The sequence below is a fragment of the Apium graveolens genome, chromosome 8 (assembly GCF_009905375.1).
Source record: "Apium graveolens cultivar Ventura chromosome 8, ASM990537v1, whole genome shotgun sequence".
Classification (NCBI taxonomy): Eukaryota; Viridiplantae; Streptophyta; class Magnoliopsida; order Apiales; family Apiaceae; genus Apium; species Apium graveolens.
In genome coordinates this window covers 74772830-74795440 of record NC_133654.1, presented here as the reverse complement: position 1 = coordinate 74795440, position 22611 = coordinate 74772830, and the positions used below count along the sequence as shown (strand labels likewise).

General features: G+C 36.2%; 1 protein-coding gene across 7 annotated transcripts; it reads right to left on the bottom strand.

The window, feature by feature from the left end:
* Nucleotides 1-4504: 4504 nt before the first annotated feature.
* LOC141677226 (protein HESO1-like) lies at nt 4505-22453 on the bottom strand. 7 transcript variants are annotated; one of them, XM_074483049.1, is made up of 10 exons: nt 22398-22453; nt 20388-20592; nt 19755-19919; nt 12094-12272; nt 11916-12011; nt 11293-11362; nt 9701-9757; nt 6721-6851; nt 5578-5688; nt 4505-5399 (listed from the first exon to the last, which is right to left on the bottom strand). In XM_074483049.1, the coding sequence occupies exons 2-10, from the start codon at nt 20524-20526 to the stop codon at nt 4809-4811; spliced, it is 1539 nt and encodes a 512-aa protein (XP_074339150.1). In that variant the 5' UTR covers nt 20527-20592; nt 22398-22453; the 3' UTR covers nt 4505-4808. The 7 variants fall into 7 exon arrangements, with proteins under 7 accessions (XP_074339150.1, XP_074339149.1, XP_074339151.1 ...); XM_074483048.1 differs by lacking the exon at nt 22398-22453 and adding an exon at nt 21656-22048; XM_074483050.1 differs by lacking the exon at nt 22398-22453 and adding an exon at nt 21872-22048.
* Between the last annotated feature and the right edge of the window lie 158 nt (nt 22454-22611).

Below are 22611 nucleotides of genomic sequence, written 5' to 3'. Positions count from 1 at the left end.
ACGGTCCCATATTATACATAATAACATGACAGCATCCCAGCCGTCCATGTGTCACAAACTATCCCAGTAGCAAGGGGATAGCTGGGCCCTGTTGCCCACCATTCAATCATCCATCAACCAAGATTTAACAAGGGTTAGAATGGAGAGATATAAACCCCCAAAACCCTAAATTGGGAGCGTATAAAATGCCCCAAAAATGGGGTTTTGGGGATTAATACTACTTTCTTGATTTCTATACACGTACACACACTTATATAACATTTTTGAATAGCTCTTCTTCTTCCTCTTTAGGAACCCTTTTCTTATTCTTATAGCGGAGTTTTCGTGGGGATGCCACCCCTTTTGGGTTCTATTTTGCAGGAGCCCATTTTACAGCTTAACCTCGCACTCTCATTTTGCATAGACGGAGCTCAATTTTGGATAGAAAAGGGAGAAGAGTCCGGGAAAAAAAAGAATATCAATATTTCATATTTGAGAGGAGTAGGAGGTCCTGAATGCGTACAAGAAGTTGTGTAGTTAAGCAACAGAACATTACCCACCAGCAGTAATAAGTTCTTTTAATATGAATAAATCTGAATAAAGAAATTAGATAAGTTTGTAAGAAAGGTGGTGTTTTGATTTAAATTATTCTTCTGTGTTTGCGTTGGCAACATTTTCCCTATAGGATCCTCTGTAGGATCCCAGAATTTGATATTATACTCTTTGTATTCCTAGATTTTGCTCTAAATATAGGGGGTTTCTTTATTTTTAGTATTAATTCATATGCCTTTAAAATAGGCTACATGCATGGAAAGCCACTGGGTGTTTTTTGTGTATAAAGTGTGTCCGAAGAGTATTCACAACCATAACTTGTACCCAATCCAGGGTGAAGGTTTTGCCTTTGGAATTTGGGTACAATTTGTTTTGTGATTTAATCATCTCTTGAGCAAGAACAATACATTCCTCCTCACCGCTTTTGGCCTGATCAGACTTATTTAGAGTTTTGTTAGCAGATCTTTCTTTCTGGGATGGCCGGTACTGTATTTCTAAGAACTAACCGTTTTGAGGTTAAACTTGAAGGCATCAACTATAAAGCTAAAGAATTTGAGCAGTTATGCAACTTGGATTTCTTATTCCCTGAGGGAAAGGTTTGGGTGCGCCCTCCTGTTGTTGGCCTGGATGTTATGCGCCACCCTCGTAATCCAAATATACTTGTGCTGCTCGTGTGCTTTGGAGTAGGTTGTGTTATCCTTCGTTTTCGTTCTGGAAAATCTTTACCCGAACCCATTGTTAAGTTCCTTACTGATGATAGAATTCGGTTTGTGGCTTTCGGTATCCCTGAAAAGAAAGATCTGTTTCCATTCCAAGAATTAGGATTGACTAAAACCAAAACTGACATAGGTTACCTGGCAGCCAAGATTCAAAATGACCCCAAATATGCACAGTGTGAACTGGCAGAGCTTGCGCTAGAGGTTCTAGGGGTCAAGGAAATGGTAGGCCTTACTGATGGTTCCTCTTTCAAGAGACGTGAAATCAAATGTGCAATTTGCCAACTCTTCATGTCAACTGTGATTGCCATGTCTCTTCTACGTCCTGCAAATAGCAAGACATGTTCAGGAAATGGTCCTAGAAAAATAAAATTTCGCAAGACCTTGAGCTCGTTGCCACTGCTGAATGAAGGATGGTACCAGTTAGCTAACGGTACACAGGATAACGTGGAATCATCTCAAGTTCTTGAAAGTTTATATGACCTACGTGATGAAGTCAATCATGATTTAGTTGATGTGTCTGATCAAGCCATAAGCAAGGAGAAATTTTCTAGTGATGATTCTTTCCTTACCCAAAGTAAGGGGGGTGATTCCAGTGATGAATTTATATGTGTTGAAAAGGGTGGTCGTGCAAGTTTAACAAATAACAATGGTGGTTTAAGTGATGAATCCAACAGGGAGGAATTATCTCCCTCTGAAAAGCCCTTGAAAGGTATCTTGAAGTGTCTGTCTACACGTACGCATGATTGTCCATTATCACCATCTCCTCCTACTTCCCCGATGAAGGAACAAGATGGAGGTCCATCTTTAAAAAGTGTCAACTCCAAGGGCTGCAATGTCACCTTTAAGCAGTGAGACAGGTTGCACAAAAGTTGGCTAGCAGGGAGGGAGGGTAATAGAAATTATCAAATTATGATGTGTGGATTGATTTTCATTTTATTTTTTTAAATTTTAATATTTTCTTGCATGTATACAATTAATTAAGATTGTACATGCAAGAATTGTAGGAGAATTGTTGGAACTTGTAAAGCTGCTCTGCTTCAACCTTGCAGATCGCCTAAGAACGACCCTCTTTTAGATTAGGAATGCTAGAATAGCAGGGTGTTACTCATCTGCTATGAATCCCTAACTCCTCTTTATCATCATCATCTGTAATCAGTTACGCTGTATCTGTAGATCATACAGTTCTGTATCATTATCATAAAGAAGTTAAATATTATTCTTGTTGAGAACAAGTTTTTCCCAATCTTTTCACTTAGCTTTCAAATTGATGTTATATCTGCTGCATTTTGTTTATTTTTCTTCAAGTGGATTGCCTAATGACATGTAAGTTGCGCCTTGAAGTTAATCTAGCCTAGTTTTATACTTCAGAATCGGAATATGACAGGAGACGAACAAGGAGATTGTGAAGATAAACAGCTATGATTTGTGTTGTACCACAGTCTCGAAAACTATTGCATAGACAATACTTGTACTGATACTAATCATTTACTTGGGTTATGAACTGGGATAAGGCCTAAGAAAATCATGAAAATGGAAAGGAAACAAATAACGGGCAGAAGATATACTGTATTGCATTTGATGCAGAAATTGGCATTTTACAAGTTCAGTAAAAAGTAAAAACAATTACTTGTTGGTTGTTCAGATATACACAGCTAGTTTCTGTATTGTATCACTAACTTGTAACTAAACTATGATGAAGATGGAAGCTGCAATTCAATAGTTAGTTTTCTAACAACTTAGATGTACAAAATTACCGGGAAAGCTTTAAGATGATCGAGCTCTTGAAATGGGACTTAAAGCATACTAGGTGGCAGTACTATGCATAGACTTCATCCAAGGCTCGGCTCGGCTCCAGCAATCAAGCCAATGTCCTCGTCTTCATTGGACGATACGGTAAGAGCATCCGCAGCGGCAGAACCGCTTTTCTCAACTTCCAGACCCCACAAGTCAGCCACCACAAAAATTGGTCAATTACTTCCATTTCACTCTTTCCAAAATAATATTAATATTGTATTCATATTATAGGCCCCTTAAACCTCTTATGATGAATATATATACCAAAGGTGCATATTTCATATGCTTTTACATTACTTTTACATTTAAATAATATAAATAATGTTTATTTTTATTTTTATTTTTGTATAACGGCAACTAAGACCGCGCCGCTGGTGCTCTAACAACCTCGTATGGATTTAGGCCCCTCCTACAGCCCCACAGATTATAACCTACGTAGCTTCATTAAAAAAACGTGCAACTCCTTTATTGTGGCTCCCTTTTTATGGTATAAATATCAGTTGCGTTAAGAAATCTGGTAAAATTGAACTCCGTCAAGAAAACAAGAGAGGGAGCCCCTTTATTGAGAACACGTAAAACATGACAGGGCTATTAACAATGTGTCGTACCCAGTGTTCTAAAAAACGGGAATCGGAATTGTTCGGTAGAGGGATTTTTCAGTGATTAATCAGATAATCGGTGATTAATCGGAGTTATAATCGGAATAAATTTATTTAGTAAATAATAAAAAATAATTCTATTTAAATGTCATTACCCTTCCATAAGATTTATAAAACTAAAACCACGTGTCATTAATTCAGTATTAATGTTTTAATAGTAAGATTTATAAAAAAAAAACTACTATCACGAGTCCATAAATGATATTTAAGTAATTTATACTAATTATCTACTACTAACTACTATTACTTGATAATTAGAAATTACTATGTACAAATTCAAATCTTAAGATTTTAAATTACTACCGACTTGATATTTAAGTGATAACTATTGAATAAATTTAGAATACCTCAAAATTGTGAATCTATTGAGTAAGCAAGTTGAGTATTGAGATTTGAGAATAATTCATTAGGGATTTGTATAGAGGATTTAGGGATATAAGAAAATACGATTATTTCTGTGTGTAAAAGAGTCAAGATATTAATATATTATTATCATTATTAATTATTAAATGTTAAATGTTAATGATTATTTTAACAAAACTTTATTTTTTTTAAAAAAAATATTTTTTTTATTAATTTCAAACTTTGACCGATTCGGCCGATTTTTGACCCGATTCGGCCGATTTTTTCCGAACTGCCCGATTTTTGACCAATTTTTCAAAAAACCGTACTTTGACCCGATTAACGATTAATCGAGACAAGACCCGTCCGAACTCCGATTAATCGGTTAATCGGCCGATTTTTAGAACACTGGTTGTACCCAAGAACGCTAAAAAATCTGCCAACAAGTCATTATTTAAATGTCAGAAAAACTAGAAATAAGCTATTATTCAAAAAATCAGAGTTGATCCGTGAAATCTTCAATGCAGCAGCCAAAACAATGGTTTCCTTTCAGGACTATCTAGTACACCCCCACCCACACCACTCACACAGTTTTTAAAAGGAAACTGTAGCACAATTGTACAGCTCTGTGTCCACGGACACTGAACAAGCAATCTTTCTCATAGACTAAAGAAAAAAAATCAATGTACAGCAAAATCTAGGCGAAAACTTGACGCAAAAATGAGCACAAAAACAACTTCCTAATTTACAATTAAGGATGCCTTTAACTGTTGGGTTTTGACCTCCAAGTCTGTTGAATTCGATTGTAATTTGCTTGAACTGCTCTGTTAAAGTTTACGTGGTGGGGGCGGATGTCAGCCGCTGTGTTTTGATTTGATTGAACTGGTCTGTGCATGTTCGGATTGAGGTTAACCACTGTGTTTTGATTTGATGGAACTGGTCTGTAAATGTTCGGATTGAGGTTAACCACTGTGTTTTGATTTGATGGAACTGGTCTGTGCATGTTCCGATTGAGGTTAACCACTGTGTTTTGATTTGATGGAACGGGTCTGTGCATGTTCGGATTGAGGTTAACTACTGTGCTGCGAGAATGATGTGCCTGTAAAGGTGATGATAAAGCCCTGTCTATCTGTGGCTGATAGTTTCCAGGATTATTTGAATTTCTGGCTGGTGCTGATCTTGTCTCATATGATAATCGATCTCGCTTGATTAGCGCAGCAAGGAGAGTGCTCCGATTATGATTATGTGAGGTAAGTTTAAAGTAGGTTGTCCGAAAAGCATCTGCTATTCTTATTAGATGTTTGTCAATAACACTCCTTGCAGTATTAACAGGCTGCTCAAAAGGATCCTCAACCTAAGAATACATTATAAATAAAGTTAAATATGGAGGTTGGGATAGAATGTATTCAGCAGGTAAATAATTGATTCATTTAAGAAAGACATGCCATCAGTGTGTGTGGGAGAAAACGTCTGTAACAAAATCTGGAAGTAAAGGAATACCAGAAGGGGATGCATGGGGGGATGTAACATACATAAAGTGCATACGTTCTGGGTAGCCATGTCATGTTGCTCCCTATATCTTCCCACTGTCCAGAGTAAGGGCTAATGCCTTGGATTGAAGCCCTCGTATTAATGTCAGAAAACTGCAAAAGACAACAAAAAGAAAGTATCATGCTCATAAGTCACAGATACCAGAATGCTAATATGCAAATTTCCAAGATTATCATCAGGGAAAATTAGTGGCTGGTGATATGGTGCAATTTCTAACTAAAAAGCAACATCAGTGCAATTTCCTGAGGTTCTCTCTCTATCTAATTTTTTTTTTTAGGTTGTAGTTCCAAACCACACCCAAGTTCCAAATCATATGATAGATAAGATAGTTTGCACTGCAAGTGAAGCGATATTTATCATGAAAAAATAATTAATCAATATAGATAACATAGATGACTCGTATATATCATAAACAAACACAACGTAGTACAACCTTACAAGCCACGATTAATCTATGAAGTAGGCATGTAAACTACAAGATTTAAACATCTTTCATGCTAAATACCAAAACCAAATCAAAACAAAAAAATCGAGGGAGTCCGAGTTATGCACAATTTATTATTGGTAGAACAGTACAATGAGTAAAGAGAATGAACCAAATATTTGTGAAATTCAAAATTCAGGAGCTGCAGAGACCGAACTATAACTATAAGTGACACACTTACAAAGTATAAACTTTTTAAATATTTGTGACAATCAAAATTCAGGAGCTGCAGAGACCGAACTATAAGTGACAAACTAACAAAGTATAACCTTTCTGAAGAAATGCACGAGCAATATAAATAATGGGTGCTTTTACGAGAATTTTAATCTGGCCAAGACTTCTTTTACTGATTAAAAATAATGGCAAAAACATGTCCAATATATAAATCTGCAACGGTATAGTTGAAAGTTCTGGAACTTGCTATGATATCCACTAAAAGGTTCATACTATTAACTAATATATATATATATATATATATATGTGGTAATAAAGTGAATCTATATTTAAGCTATTATCTTAAGTACTGTTATATACATGTAAACCATAAATTGAATTGTGTTTGTCATTTTTGGCAGGTCATAAATTCATAGTTGTCTAAATTATATGCCAAAATATGTTTGGAGATCAAAAAGATAAGTACCTTTGCGAAAAAAGAAATGAGCAGAGTAGATAAAGAACTTTCGTTTATCTGCCTAGACTTATCCAATCGAAACTTGTTTATGTTTGCAGCACATATTTCTTCAACATGTTTCTCAGCAACAGTTCTCAAACCTGTATAGAAACCATCATTATCTTATTCAGTGAAATCTATTTTCGAACTTGGAACTGCAAAATTCTAAAAGTGCTTTCACGTTTTCATGCAACCAGGATTCTATCTTACTTCATACCAAAAAAGATAATATATAAATTAAACCAACACTACTACAAATTTGAACTTAGGAGACACTACTTAAATAGCTCTTTTTTTTATGTGCTATGCAAGAAAGCAACTTACATAACGTTTTTCAAAAAAATGCTATGCAAGGTCATACCAAGTAAAATTAAAAATATACATAAATTAAAAATTAATACTAACATAGCGTTTATTTGGCAAGTGCTATGTAAGTTTTAAGTTGTATGGCGTTTGGGCAAGTGTTATATATGATAGTGTATGCTAAGTAATTAATTTTATTTTTAATTTATTTTTAAATACCTAGTTAACGGTTTTAGAAGCGCTAGTGAAGTAAACGTATTGTAAGTTATCAAAAAGGAGTACTTTATTTCTTCAACACAATGCGTCTGTCCGTCCCCGCACTGATCGAGGCAATTCATAGAACCAGTCTGGGAAAATTGAGCAAGCACTTTGAACCTCCATCGGAAAGTTTTTCCGGATCTTCTCTGAGGTATGGTGTCTGGGTCTTTATCAATCACTCTGCCTTAAATTCGAACAAATTAATCAAACGAATTTCATAGAGCCAATCCTGACCATCATGTTAATCTTATACGATTTGTGAGTATCCTGCCTTCATATCACACTCATATCAATTCGTGAGTATTCAAATTATGGGTTTCCTAATTTAGGGTTTTCGATTAGGTTTTTTTAACTTGATGGATTTTTAATTTTAGAGGTTTTAATTAGGGGTTATTCTTCACTTGTTTTCCCTGTTTTAGTACTGCATCTGGCATGCTTAGTTAGAGGTTTATCTTTTGTGTTTAATTTAGTTGTTCATAATTAGACCAAATGAAGGTGCTTGATGCTGATATGAGCAACCCAACTTATATACCTGACATAACTATATTATCTCAGTTGCGATAATATGCACATCCTTATATTTATAGAATTGATCTTATCCCAGAAAGAGAGCTAATCCTGAACATTTTTTTGATTGTAGTCACTGTGTCTTCCTGGATTCCATGATACTTGGAATTAGCCATGTTATTCACATCAATTTTTCTAGATGTGAAAAGATATGATTGAAAATTAGAGGTTTCACACATAAGTATAATTTATATTTACCATAATGACTTATTTACTTTGTAAGAGTTTGCAATTGAAAGATAATCTAAATTTGGTCCGGCCTTGATCAATGTTGTTAGTCACCCTAGTTTTTCTTATCTTCTTTGGAAAAATCAGAATATAAGTTTCAAAATTTCAGTAAATTTATTTGGTTAATGTTGAGTTTGATTGAGAATCTATAGATGTTATTCGTGTAGGTCGTTTCTCTATGTTCTTTAGAGTTTAAAAAAAGCACAAGAGAGGGTAAAATTTCTGCAAAGAAATGATCAAAAGTCTTGTATTTTAAGATTTTGGAAATTTGACGCCCCAAGAGGGTGGCAAAGGTGTGGTTGAGGAATACTTGAAGAGGGGAGGACCTTCTGATAAAAAAAACACACTCTAAAATTTACCTATAATTTAAGTGAAGATCTTCTCTGATTTTCCAGTCCTGTCACAAAAATAGCAAGTTTTACTGACCATTTATATAAGTATAATATGTGTTTACCATAATTATTGCCAGTTTGGGAACCCCACTAAGAAATCTCAAAGATCATTTTTAGAATTCCAAAGTATAGTCTAGTTTATATTTGTAGCTTAAATACTGGGAAGTTGAAAGCTAGTGCGATTTTGGTAGCCTTATAGTAGAATTCAGAGAACAAGATACTCTCGAAAGCTCTAAACTCGATGTAAGTACGAGGTAGTAGTAGTAGTAGTTTAAAGCATGGACAACCAATATTGGTAAAGGTATGTTTTTATACTTCTGAAAATCATAGTAATACATACTATAGTCTATATATACCGATTGAGATATATTTGTCACTTTGACAGAGGCGTGTACATTTTCATGTTTATTTAAGTTTACTACGGTGTCATACCTAAGTTTTACATTTTCGTATTTCGCCTTGATAGCATTTTCTCCCTTTTATTATTCCATTACATCATTTCATTTATCTTTATAGTAGTGCTGGCATCTACGGTGAAGCCTAATAGTGCTAATCCAGAAATGGTTTATCACACTATTGACTTTAAACCGTGCAGAAGAGAGCTAGACCTTTATTGCCAAATGGTCTTGTCATTATTCTGCAAGGAACCTAGATTTCCATCCAGTGTAATAAACTTTTCTTCTTGGTTAGATTTAACTTAGTTTTTATACGAACTTAGAATTGAGGGAAATGCCTGATTTTTCTATCTTTTTATATTTCAGTCAGAACAAACAAAGGCTATACTATATTGTGGAAAGTAGGCAACTAGAACGTGTAAGTTTCTAAAAACTTTGAAGTTTATTACTGAATTAATACTATTCTTGATAAAAAATTTAGTTGATGTTGCAATGGGGATAACATTGAACCCTCACAATAATCCATAATTCCAATTTCTTAAAACTCTTATGAGAATTTAATGTATGTATCATTCTAAAGATCTTGAAATGAGCTAATCATATTTGCAGGGTGCAGACCGCATATGTATGATGCAAAAGAAAATGTGGCAGATGATTCAAATGGTACGTTTAGTTATTAATATTTCACGTGTCAATTTTGTCTTAACCAAGACTAAGCCTGCATTGATTGACTTGGTAATATTAAATGATGCAGACGCATTTTTTATTGATTCAGCCTTGCAACAATCCATGTTTATATTTACATACCATGGGTGCAGAGAATATATCTTCGATTAAGATGAAGCCAGCTGCAATTCATACAATCTACAGATACACATATGTATCAATTTTAAGAGTGGAAAATTGGCTGAGAATTTGATTACAGTTGGATGCTATATTGTTTCTCAAGAACAAATAGCTAAAGAAGTAGATTTTGATGTTTTACTGTAACATGCTGATATTTGAATTTTTTTGAAGTATGCTATTTTATTGTAACATTTTGATATCTGGAATTAATTTGGGTTATAGCGAAGCAATACGAGTTGCTAGTCTAATTTTTATATCGGAATTGGTTATAGCCTATTTATAACTGTAGTTGTGAAATGTTTTTGTAAAAATAATAGTGGCTGAAAAAACAATTAAACTGGGATTTTGAAAAAGTGCAATAGAAATATTTATTTTATTTAAATGGTGGACTACTTGCACAGCGATTTTAAAGAGCTACGTAAGTAGGTAGAGTTTTCAATTTAATAGTCTTAGATAGCGTTTGAAGAAATGCTGATGTAGTGTTTCGCTTAGGTAGAACGTACTTGCATAGCTCTTTCAAGAAGTGTTATCTAAGTAATGAACTTGGATAGCACAAAAAAAAGTGTTATGTAACTGGATTTCACTTGCATAGCACTGGCTTACATAGTACTTGAAAGTGCTATGCAAGTTCAAAAATGAATATTATGCAAGTTAAAATGTGTAGTAGTGCAATAAATTAGAACCTTAATTAACTGACATAAATTTCAAACGATGATATTCCCTACCAAAACAGATGATTTTCAGATCGCATAATGTTAATCTTCCTACCAAAACAGATGATTTTCAGATTGCAGGATGTTAATCTCTGCACATATTTTTACATCATGCAATCATCATGAAATGCATGAAGTTTAAATCACAGCGATAAATCTCTAGGATTTTCAGTACATGTTTTAAATTAAACCCTATATATAAAATGACTAAATTTTTTGTACCCACATATGAAATATATATAGTGTTTGTACCCCTTACGTCTAAAAAAGATTACTGAATTAGCCTGCAATACGATCTCTGAGGACTTCAGCAATAGAAAGCCCTATTATATTTAAACAACTTGATTTACCATAGAGGGTACAATATATCCTGTATCTATATTGTGTAATTTTGGAATCAGATTTTTAGCCCCCAATTAGACTCTTAGCTTGACCCCATTAAATTAGGTTTTAACAGGCTAAGTTAGTAGTCAGTAGTCAGTACACTGTAAGCCGATGTACCATCATTTCACTTGTTGCCGTCAGTTTATATTCAGAACATACACCTTATAGTTATATATAACTAAACTAAACCAAGCAAACCCAGCATTTCCCACTCGAAACCAAAGATATGCACTACAACCACTACATATATATATAGAGAGAGAGATGAGATATTCATATTTAAGAATTTGAATTAGGCAGGGGCAGGCACATAATACTCCAATGAGATATGTTCATCAAATTGAGAGTGAGGCAGGAAAGTTTAGCTAGACTTGCATTTCAAATATAACAAGCAAAAATATAAAAAAATGTAACTAAATGTTGTCCAATAATATATAAATTTATCATAAAGGGTACCTTTAAGGTCATCCGACAAATTTCCTGGATATATATCTTTAAGAGGAGGTAGAATTGCAGGTACGCATGTCTGTGCGAAATATTGGAGAATGGTATCAAGATAAACAATGTAGAAGTTCAGACTTTCATGTTATAATAAACATAATATTAAATTAGCCAAAAAAATTAAGCAACCAAGCTCTTATACTAAAATAACTTTTGTATAGACCAGAAGACATGTGGAAAATCCGTTATATACTAGAATCATCCAAAAAAAATACAAGAGTCGAATTATAGATACTAATTAAGCAATCAAGCTCTTATACTAAAATAACATTTCTATAGACCAGAAGACATTTGGAAAATCAGTTATATACCAAAATCATCCAAAACAAACACAAGCATCAAATTATTCTAAGCTATTTATGCACAAGGCAAAATCCCTAAAAAAGGATACTAATTACATGATGCAAAAACAATTTGATATGCTATGTTGTCTTCCCTTTATGCACGTTTTAATTATTTATGATGTCTTTTAATCATTACTTGTTATCCTTCTAAACTTTAAAAATAACTACTCACTTGATTGGAAACCATTTACAGTGCAGCAAATTTATTAACACAAATAGAAGATACTGATATACCTGAAAATGAAAGATAATCAGCAAACTGAGAGAATAAGAATTCAAAGACCCAGACTTTGAATCATTGATATCATGTGCTTTGGCCCATTCCTTGACCTGTACATAAAAAAGGGTCAAAATGGTCCTTATACAGTTATACTTCCCAAGATAGCACTTATTCTTTGACATGGGGACATACTAGCAAAACCATATCACGAAAGCGTCCATCAATATCATTGATCCAGAACAGCAACTTGGACTTCATTTGACCGTTCAAATTATTGATGGAGATATCACAAGAGATATTTTGAAGGTTGTGCTCCAACTTTAAGATGGGTACTCTAGCATTACCAATATATTTGAGCTTACGCCACGTACCTGCAGAAAGTCCTTGTTATAATATTAAAACAGATGTGTCTAAGAATATCAAATTCAATAGTTCGTTTAATTAGCTCATGCAGAAAGTTGTGCCCAACTTTAAGATGGGATCAGTTAATTTCTTATCCATATCCAAGATCGTCCACAGTTCCTGATGATATATTAGTGTTAATTTCTTATGAGTGCATTCTGTGCACTGTAAAAACTTGAGCAATCATTCTTCCTCTACATGACAAGCAAAGGCACATCAAAGTTTTGTACATTCATATAATTCAGGGTTAAATGCACTTTGCACCCTCTTATTTTGTTTCAAAAACAAATGTGTATCAAGAGTATTGGAAACTCAGTTTGCACCCCTCTACTTCAACCCGCCAAATCAGGAAGCACCCCTTTGACTGTTATAATTAAAAAAGTAAGGGGTAAAATGGGAATTTCAGTAAAATATTAACTAAACTAAATTTCTTATTTTTCAGATTATATTAAAAACTGAACTTTATTATTATAGCTATAAAATAAGAACTTTAAAATTTTCGAATAATACTATTTAGTTGAGTTTCAAATTTTAGTTATAATAATGCCAAAAATTATATAATTTTACCAAAAGTAAATTCAAAATGACTTTTTATATTTTTTTAATTATATACTTAATTTAAATCTAATTGTTTCATTTTTAATTCTTTGACGTCATTATTATTTCATGTGCATTTAATAAAAATATTTTGGTCAATATTAATATTTAATATAAAAGAAATCATTTTTATAAATATTTTAACTTGTATTTGAAATTCTAACTAAAATTTATTTACATTTTAAAATGAAATTCCAGTTTTACCCCTTATCATTTTAATTATAATCTGCAAAAGGGTGCATACTGACTTAGCAAGTCGAAGTTGAGGGGTGCAAGTTGTATTTCTGAAAGTTCTGATACAAAATTGTTTTTTCAACTTTGTTTGAGGGTACAAAGTGCATTTAACTCTATAAATCAAGAATATAACATTTTTGTCATGAATTTCTCTAACAAATAAATGTTTCATTATGTATTTATATTCTTAAGCTTATCACAAAACCATTTACTTTCTTTGCATGTATATGATCCATCTAGTTGTCCAAAGCCTGTCCTACAATCTTTATAGGAAATCTGTATTCCAAATATCTCCATCATTCTTCGTCATACATTTATCTAGCAGAAATGGTTGGTTCGATCCGTTCAGAAAATGCTGCTCCGCTAAATATTTTGGTGGTTGTTTGCGATATTTTAAAAAACTTTGGCATTTCCAAGTATTAGCAGCATCTATGAATTGAACACATCAAAGCAACCATCCTCGTGTAGTATTAATGACAAAGAATGACTAAAATATGCAAAATACACATTGCCAACAGACAATATTCAAAAAAAGGCATCATACACAGTGCAGGGAACCCACATAAGGCACCTGTGCTGTTAACTTATTCAAGGAAAAATACCAAGGACAAGAAAAGAGAAACAGAGCAAGACCAGGGCAGTTTGGTAATTTAAAAGACAGGGGCAGTTTGGTAACTCCAGCGGGGAGTAGATAGAATCAGAATTGTGATTACTTATTCGGGGGAAGAGGAAAATTAGGGTTATGTGGAGTTTTATTACAGTGCTTATGTAGGAGAGACCAATCATCTCGAACGATTGGCGAGGCTCTATTGTTCTTGTCGATAATAGGAGTCATATCTTGTTCATTTTCCTGTTAAACATTATTATTATTATCTAGTATCGAAGTTATATACCTGTGCAACTATTTAAGTAGTAGAAGTGAGTTTGATTCACAGCAAAATCTGGTATCAGAGCAGTAGATCGATGGTGCCAAAGGATACAAAACAACGTTTGGATGAGCTGGAACAAGGGGTTACATCCATACACAACACGATCCGTACAACCGTGGCTGAAGAAGTGTCGGCGGTGTTAAAAGCTGCAGTGGCAGCGATGGAACAAGCACTGGCAAATAGGTTTCTATCTTGTATGGAAGAGACACTGAAGAGGCAGGAGAATAAGCTAGAAGAGGCTACAATTCGTTTGGAGGGACGAATTAGCCATTCTAGAGAACACCAGGAGTCTTTAATTACATCAATAAAGGAGAATCAAGTGAAATTTCAAAGATAGATGCAGTCTACTATAACTGGGCTTCAGTCGACGCACATGGGTCTGTCAAAGAATTTAGAGAAGAGCATCAATCAGGTTGGGTTACAGGGTTCTGTAAAAAATGGGGGCTTAGCAGTGGGGGAAAGCAGTAATTCGAGTGGGACGCCTATTGGGGAAGAGGGACATGGAGGCGTCGGGTCGGGTGGAGGACCTGGTGGAGGAATGGGTTTTAATGGAGGTTTTGCAGGGGGGTCAAATTGGAGGTTCAAACGGTTAGACTTACCCCTATTTGATGGTACCAACCCGGATTGTTGGATATTGCGGGCAGAGCGGTATTTCAACTTCTACCGCCTAAGTGAAGAAGAGAAGATAGAAGCCACAGTGGTAGCATTGGAGGGGCAAGCCTTAATTTGGTTCCAATGGGAACACCGTAGAAGGCCAATTGAACGCTGGGAACAAGTGAAATTGCTTCTCCGACGTCAATTCAGGTCAGTGGCAACTGGAACGCTGCAGGAACAATGGTTGGGACACAACCAAACAGGTACGGTTTCTGAGTACAGATTAAAATTTATAGAGTTACTTGCACCCTTAGAGAATGTATCGAAGGAGTTGGCGTTGGGTCAGTTTCTTAATAGGCTAAAAAGTGAGATACGGGCTGAGGTTCGCTTGTTAGGACTTGTATCCGTAGACCATGCGATGGAATTGGCCTTAATGGTGGAGGATAAGATAAGGTCGGGGACAAGTCATAAGGCAGAGTGGCGAATGGGGTCCAGTGCAAGTAGCAGGAGTAGTGGAAGTGGGCAGTCCAGCTTTGCGAACCGAAGCAATCAATCTACTTACTCTTCCCCCAACAGATTCAATACGAGTTATGCAGCCTCCACGGTAACAACTGGCAGTAGTCCGTTACCAGTAGCAAAACCTCTCGGTGAAATAAGGAGATTAAGTGAGAAGGAGTTGCAGTTGAAGAGGGAAAAGGGGCTATGCTACCGTTGTGATGATAAATGGTCAATTGGACATCGGTGTCGTCGCAAAGAATTGAGTGTACTCCTCACACAAGAAGAGGAAGATGAAGAAGGGGAACTTAGTCCAGGGAGTGAGTTGCAAGAGGAGTTGGGAGAATTACCCACGGACACAACCCATGCAGAGATCTCATTAAACTCCGTAATGGGGCTTACAAGCCCTAAGACCTTCAACCTGGAAGGAACAATCAATGACCAGAAGGTTGTAGTGATGGTTGATCCAGGTGCGACTCATAATTTTTTATCTAAGGAAGCTATTGCGAGACTAGGGGTTAGGGTATCGCCTTCCACGTCATTTGGCGTATCGTTGGGGACAGGGGAGGAGGTGCAAGGTAAGGGAATCTGCTTGGGGGTAGTACTGGAGTTACAGGGGGCTAATATAATTGAGGATTTCTTGTCGCTTCCCTTAGGCAACTCGGACGTAATATTAGGAGTACAATGGTTAGAAAAATTAGGCACAACTACCATCAATTGGAAGCAACAAACGATCAAATTTCAGGTTGGGAAAGATGTAATCACTCTTAAAGGGGATCCGTCACTAGGGCGTACAGGGGTATAATTAAAAGCTATGATACGACACTTAAGAAAAGGAGGTTCAGGGTATTTGGTGGAGTTAAACGTGTTACAACAGACAGGAGCTGGTAGGAACAGCGAGGGGGAAAATAGAAACACACCAAAATTTTTGAGACCAATACTAGAGAAATACAATGAAGTTTTTCATATGCCAGCAGGTTTACCGCCCGTGAGGCCACAGGAACACAAGATTATGTTGCGGGAGGGGGCAAACCCTGTTAGTGTCCGTCCGTATCGTTACCCCCACAGCCAAAAAGAGGAAATCGAGAAGCTAATTCGAGATATGCTGACTGCACAAATTATACAAGTGTCGAGTAGCCCATTTTCCAGCCCTGTCCTTTTAGTAAAAAAAAAAGACGGATCATGGCGATTTTGTGTTGATTACCGTGCCTTAAATAAGGTAACCGTTTGATGAACTTCTTGATGAGCTTTTTGGGGCAGGAATTTATTCAAAGTTAGATTTGAAATCGGGGTACCATCAAGTGAGGGTGTGCATGGAGGATGTACCAAAAACGGCTTTTCGGACTCACGAAGGCCATTACGAATTTTTGGTAATGCCGTTTGGCCTTACAAATGCCTCGGCCACGTTTCAAAGCATTATGAATGATATATTCCGTCCATGCCTTCGGAAATTCGTCCTCGTATTTTTCGACGATATTTTGGTATATAGTGCGAATGAGGAAGAACATGCGGGCCATGTGCAGCAGGTCCTGGAATTGTTAGCGCGGCATAAATTGTATGCCGATGAGAAAAAATGTGAATTCGGGAGGCATAAGATCTCTTATTTGGGGCATGTTATTTCCGCAGAAGGAGTGGCAGTAGACCCAACTAAAGTGCAGGCTATGACTAAATGGCCAGTACCCCAAAACATCAAGGCATTACGGGGATTCTTGGGCCTAACCGGGTACTATAGAAAATTCATAAAAAGCTATGCCCGAATTGCATTCCCTCTAACCGGACAGCTAAAGAAAGATTGCTTTGCGTGGAATTCAGCAGCAAACCAAGCTTTTCAGGACTTAAAGAAAGCTATGACAACGGCCCCGGTTTTAGTCATGCCAAATTTTAAGTTACCCTTCATTTCGGAGACGGACGCATCAGGGGTTGGTTTAGGGGCGGTGTTAATGCAAAATAACCACCCTATTGCATTTTTTAGTAAAGTTCTTGGACCTCGGGCCCGAATGAAATCAGTGTATGAAAAAGAGTTGATGGCGATTGTTTTGTCTGTTCAAAAGTGGCGTCACTACCTCCTGGGAAATAAATTTGAGATCCGCACTGATCAACAAAGCCTAAAGTACATCATGGGGCAGCGGGAAGTGGGAGCAGACTACCAAAGCTGGATTTGCAAGCTAATGGGGTATAATTTTACTATTCATTATAAACCAGGCCCAACAAACAGGGTGGCTGATGCGTTATCTCGTGAATTTGTTGGCACATCAACTTTGAATTCTCTGGTAACTATAAGTGGTGTGGATTGGGCAGATTTACATCAGCAGCTTCAGGCTGATCCTTTTATACAGAAATTGCAGAGAGAATTAAAGGCTGGAAACATGCCCATGCAGGGCTACACTTTGGACAAGGATGTGGTACGGTACAAGGGAAGATTAGTCTTACCATCCAAGTCTACTCTAGTGATTAAATTGCTGCATGAATACCACGATTCGGCACTTGGGGGCCATGCGGGTGAGTTCAAAACCTACAAGCGGCTGTCCAGTGAATGGTTTTGGGTAGGTATGCGACAGGCAGTATCAAAATATGTCCAAAAGTGTGTTATATGTCAGAAAAACAAATACTCCACCCTACGACCAGCCGGCCTCCTCCAACCACTTCCAATCCCAACTAAAGTTTGGGAAGATGTGTCTCTTGATTTTATTGAGGGCCTGCCCCGTTCCAATGGGTTTAACACGGTGCTGGTAGTCGTTGATCGTCTCACAAAGTACAGTCATTTTTTGGGTTTGAGCCACCCATTCTCTGCTGTTACAGTTGCAAATCTGTTTATCAAAGAGATAGTGCGTTTGCACGGGTTTCCCTCCACTATAGTCTCAGATCGTGACCGTATCTTCATGAGCCTCTTTTGGAAAGAGTTATTCAAAATGCAAGGCACCTTATTACGGCACAGCTCAGCTTACCACCCCCAGTCGGACGGTCAAACAGAGGTAGTTAATAAAACACTAGAAGGGTATCTTAGGTGTTTCGTGAATGGTCAGCCCCGAACATGGAGTACTTGGCTGCCATTGGCAGAATATTGTTATAACACATCTGTTCATGCCTCGACTAAACACTCACCCTTTCAAGCTCTCTACGGACGTGAACCTCCACGTCTCATTCGTTTTGAACAAGGGGGCACAACTGTAGCCACGTTACAAGAGTTAATGATAGAAAGGGATGCGCTTTTAGATGACTTGAAGGCCCATCTTCTCCAGGCCCAGCAGTACATGAAGTCTTATGAAGATGCTAAACGCTAACAATTAGAATTTCAGGTGGGGGAGGCTGTCTATATCAAACTTCAGCCATATCGACAATCGTCATTGGCTACCAGGCGCAATGAGAAGCTCTCTCCTCGTTTCTATGGTCCTTTTGTCATAGCCGAGCGAGTGGGAAAGGTTGCGTACAAACTCGAGTTGCCACCAACTTCCAGGATTCACAACGTATTTCACATATCTCAGTTAAAGCGTGCTATTGTTTCAGTCATGGCAAACCCCACTATTCCTCCTCAGTTGTCTGCAGATGTGGTGCTCAATGTGGAGCCAGAATTAGTGTTAGATGTCCGCACCCAAAACCATGGAGGACAAGCTGTGACTCAAGTACTATTGAAGTGGAAAGCATTGCCTAGTTGGGAAGCTACTTGGGAGGACTTCTCGAATGTTGACATCCATTTTCCTCAGTTCCACCTTGGGGACAAGGTGGCTTTTTGGGCCCAGGGTAATGCAGGGAACCCACATAAGGCACCTGTGCTGTTAACTTATTCAAGAAAAAATACCAAGGACAAGAAAAGAGAAACAGAGCAAGACCAGGGCAGTTTGGTAATTTAAAAGACAGGGGCAGTTTGGTAACTCCAGCGGGGAGTAGATAGAATCAGAATTGTGATTACTTATTCGGGGGAAGAGAAAAATTAGGGTTATGTGGAGTATTATTACAGTGCTTATGTAGGAGAGACCAATCCTCTCGAACGATTGGCGAGGCTCTATTGTTCTTGTCGATAATAGGAGTCATATCTTGTTCATTTTCCTGTTAAACATTATTATTATCTAGTATCGAAGTTATATACCTGTGCAACTATTTAAGTAGTAGAAGTGAGTTTGATTCACAGCACACAGCAACAAAGTATATGGTTTTGTGATCATGTGAAGAAAATGAGACAGGTTACAGGTATCTAGAAGATAAATCATGAGAAAGATGCAATCATGTTTTTAAGCTTAGTGTGCATGTCCATAAAGTAAATATGCCTTTCGTTGGCATGTTGAAGAAGGATGATTTCTTATGTTTTCTCACCTTCCAGGATAGCACTCAGTCACTTGCAAAAAAATTACTTGCACCAACACAAGGAAGCGATAATTAGGCAAGTTACACCAATAAATATAGATTATATGCTCTAAAATGCAAAAATCAGTAGACTCCACAAATACAACATTTTCCAAATCATATTGTAAAACATCACAAGGCAACCAGAATTACATATATGTAAATAGTATCAAGATCTATTATTTCCAAACCATATTGTAAAACATTGCGAGGCAACCACAATTACATATATATAAATAGTATCAAGATCTTGAAAGGGATTACCTTTACTTCTAAGAGCTTTCAGAACATCTCTTAACAAGTTTTGCTTTTGCTTCTTAGCCGTATTCGAAATATATGAATTAGTTAATATTTCTATTGATATATCCAAATCTCCCCATCTTGTGAAGAGATTAGATACAAATGATCCAAACGGCTCCACCGTTGCACCTGTTTACAGAGTTCAAACGTGAGTTGGTCATATTGCCATTTCCAATAAAAAAGAGCTACTCCATTCAAAAAATTAAGAAACTGCAGTAACTAAGTATTATCAATGAACATCTCAAATTTACATCCAACTTCGTATGGCCTTCATTAATTCATCTCTGTTTTGGGGGATATGCCATTATCACCATTGGAAATGTCAATTAAGTCATCTTACATAAGGATCTCAATGTAACATGTGAGCAATATAATAAGAATGAACATAAAGTGACATATCTGCTTTATTTAGTTTGATCTTGCAATTATGATACTAAGTAATATTTTCTCCAAAATCAGTTCTCACTATGGGGAAGCATTGGAACAAGAAGGTACATCATAAGCCAGGAAACGTGGATGTACATAATAAGTTAGGGAGAAAGCATGTACATAAAAAGAAAGGGGGTAAGGATGTGCATAATCAGCCGGGGAGCTTACCTCTAAGACTTTCGACAGTCTGAACAGCAGCTCGAATGTCTTCAATAATATGAAATCTTATTCCCCAATCATCCCTCGTAGGATTGATCAGCAGAAGAATATCCCTCAGAGTATGCTCCACTAGACCGTAGAAACTCATTGGGTGATACTACAGAAGCAATTAAATACTATATGACGAAGATGACAATGTCGTGAAGAAAAGGCTCTGCATACACCAAAAAACAAGGATAATATTATACATAGCAAGAAATGCAAATTTCATTAAATAATTTTTAAATTATGTTCAAATGTAGATTACTGTTTTAATATATATATATATATATATATATATATATAAACAGGTTTTAAGGAAGAAATAAACAATCTAATTTCCTTCTCTTGGTAGAACAGGCATTATTAGCCTATATCAGAAAGTATAACATGATTTGTTTTTTCAAACAGAATTAAACCAAGTTCACTGGTTTGGGCACTTTTCAGATCAAAACAGACCAATTATGAATGTCAAGCCAAACTACTTGGCTGGTTTGGTATAGTAGGGTCGACAAGTTCGGTACATAGTGCCTGAATCGAGCACAAGAGTCCCAACTTCATAAAACTTCAAAAAAAAAGCAAGTGAAGAACAATCACATTGACAATGTATTATACCAAAAGTTACAGATTTTCGTACTGAAAACATATTGTATTAAAACAACATTAACTAAAACAGCACAAAAAAGATATATCAAGAATTATTCAAGATGCATCAAACATTAGCAGAAGATTAGATGCAGCAAACCCGCCTTATTACCAAACTAAAACCGACTAATAGCACTCTCAAACTCAATGACCAGGAGCATTGTTATGCAAGCAAAACCAATGAATGCCAAACAGTTTCTTAACTCCGTAGGTAACAACAAGATTATAATTCAGATGCTAGGTTGCCAAACACCGCGGCTATTATGTAAATTACAATAACGATAATTGTGCGACAGCTAGACCTAAATTGTATCTATCATGAGAAGCGATTAGAATATACAACTATTCTCAATTCACATATACTAGATCAAACCAAAACTTTGCACGAAAGAATCCAATTAGATTATATACCTTTAGTCCTAGATACGAACTAATACATTAATTGTTAATCATTTCCGGTCTCCATGACATCATTTAAATCAACAAGATAATCCGAATACAAAATTCTTAAGCGCTACAAATTCCGACACAAATACAGAATTCTGACCCCAACTTAGCACCTTCCATATGCATACATTACACTCTACACTTACCACTAAATTAGAACTCTGCTAGTTCCGAATCCTATTTGTCAACAAATTTTAATCTCTGATATTCTTATACAATCCACGCATACAATAATAACCTCGTAAATCAGCCAAAGCTCGAAAACAAGAAATTACAAGTCAACCGTCCTACTAAAACCAAGGCAGCTTCTTAACATCGAAATTCATCGAAAACACACAGACATTTCAAAGCGTTTAACTAACCAAAATCATTATAACAGCCTCAAAACCTTATTATATCAAAACAATTAATCGCCAGGTCAGCACCACTACTTAAGCACTGTTTTTACGAAACAAATACAATATAATTCTAGTAAAAAAAACAATATTCATGTAATTAAGCTGAACTTAATAAAATTACAATAGGCAGTTCTATGAAACATACTCCCTCTGTCCCTCCCATTTGTTTACACTTTCCTTTTTGGATGTCCCATCCAATTGTTTACATTTCAAAACTTTCCAAAAATAGTAAAGTTTTTATAATTTTTAAATTAACTACATCCACTATTTTCCTCCACTATAACCACTTTATATATATAATATTAATCGGTCCCACTACTTTACTCATTTTTTCAACTTTTCTCCACTACTTTATCATTTTTCTTAAACTCCGCGCCCCACCCAAATGTAAACATTTGGGAGGGACGGAGGGAGTATAAACAATCAAGTCAAGGTAATATTAGAACATGAAATTAACATAGAGGAGTAAATGAGAGTATCGAGTATAAACCTCAGCCAAATCAACGGAGGCTGTGAAGTGTGAATAATTGAGTCAACGAATGTAATCCCAGGGCTTATTAACTTTAAGCGCGTGTTGTGTCTTGCTAAAATTATTATTATTATTATTATTATTATTATTATTATTATTATTATTATTAGGTACCGGTGGAGTGATTCACGTTTAAGGAGCAGCTGCTAAGGATCTCCGATCGTTGCTCTTGGAT

Coding starts and splice junctions, on each gene's coding strand:
- LOC141677226 (XM_074483049.1), bottom strand. CDS start 20,526: ATGAGTTTCTACGGTCTAGTGGAGCATACTCTGAGGGATATTCTTCTG. Junction 9,758..11,292: donor TTTGTCGGATGACCTTAAAG/GTACCCTTTATG, acceptor GTGTATCTGTAG/ATTGTATGAATTGCAGCTGG. Junction 6,852..9,700: donor ATATATTCTCTGCACCCATG/GTATGTAAATAT, acceptor GTTTCTATACAG/GTTTGAGAACTGTTGCTGAG.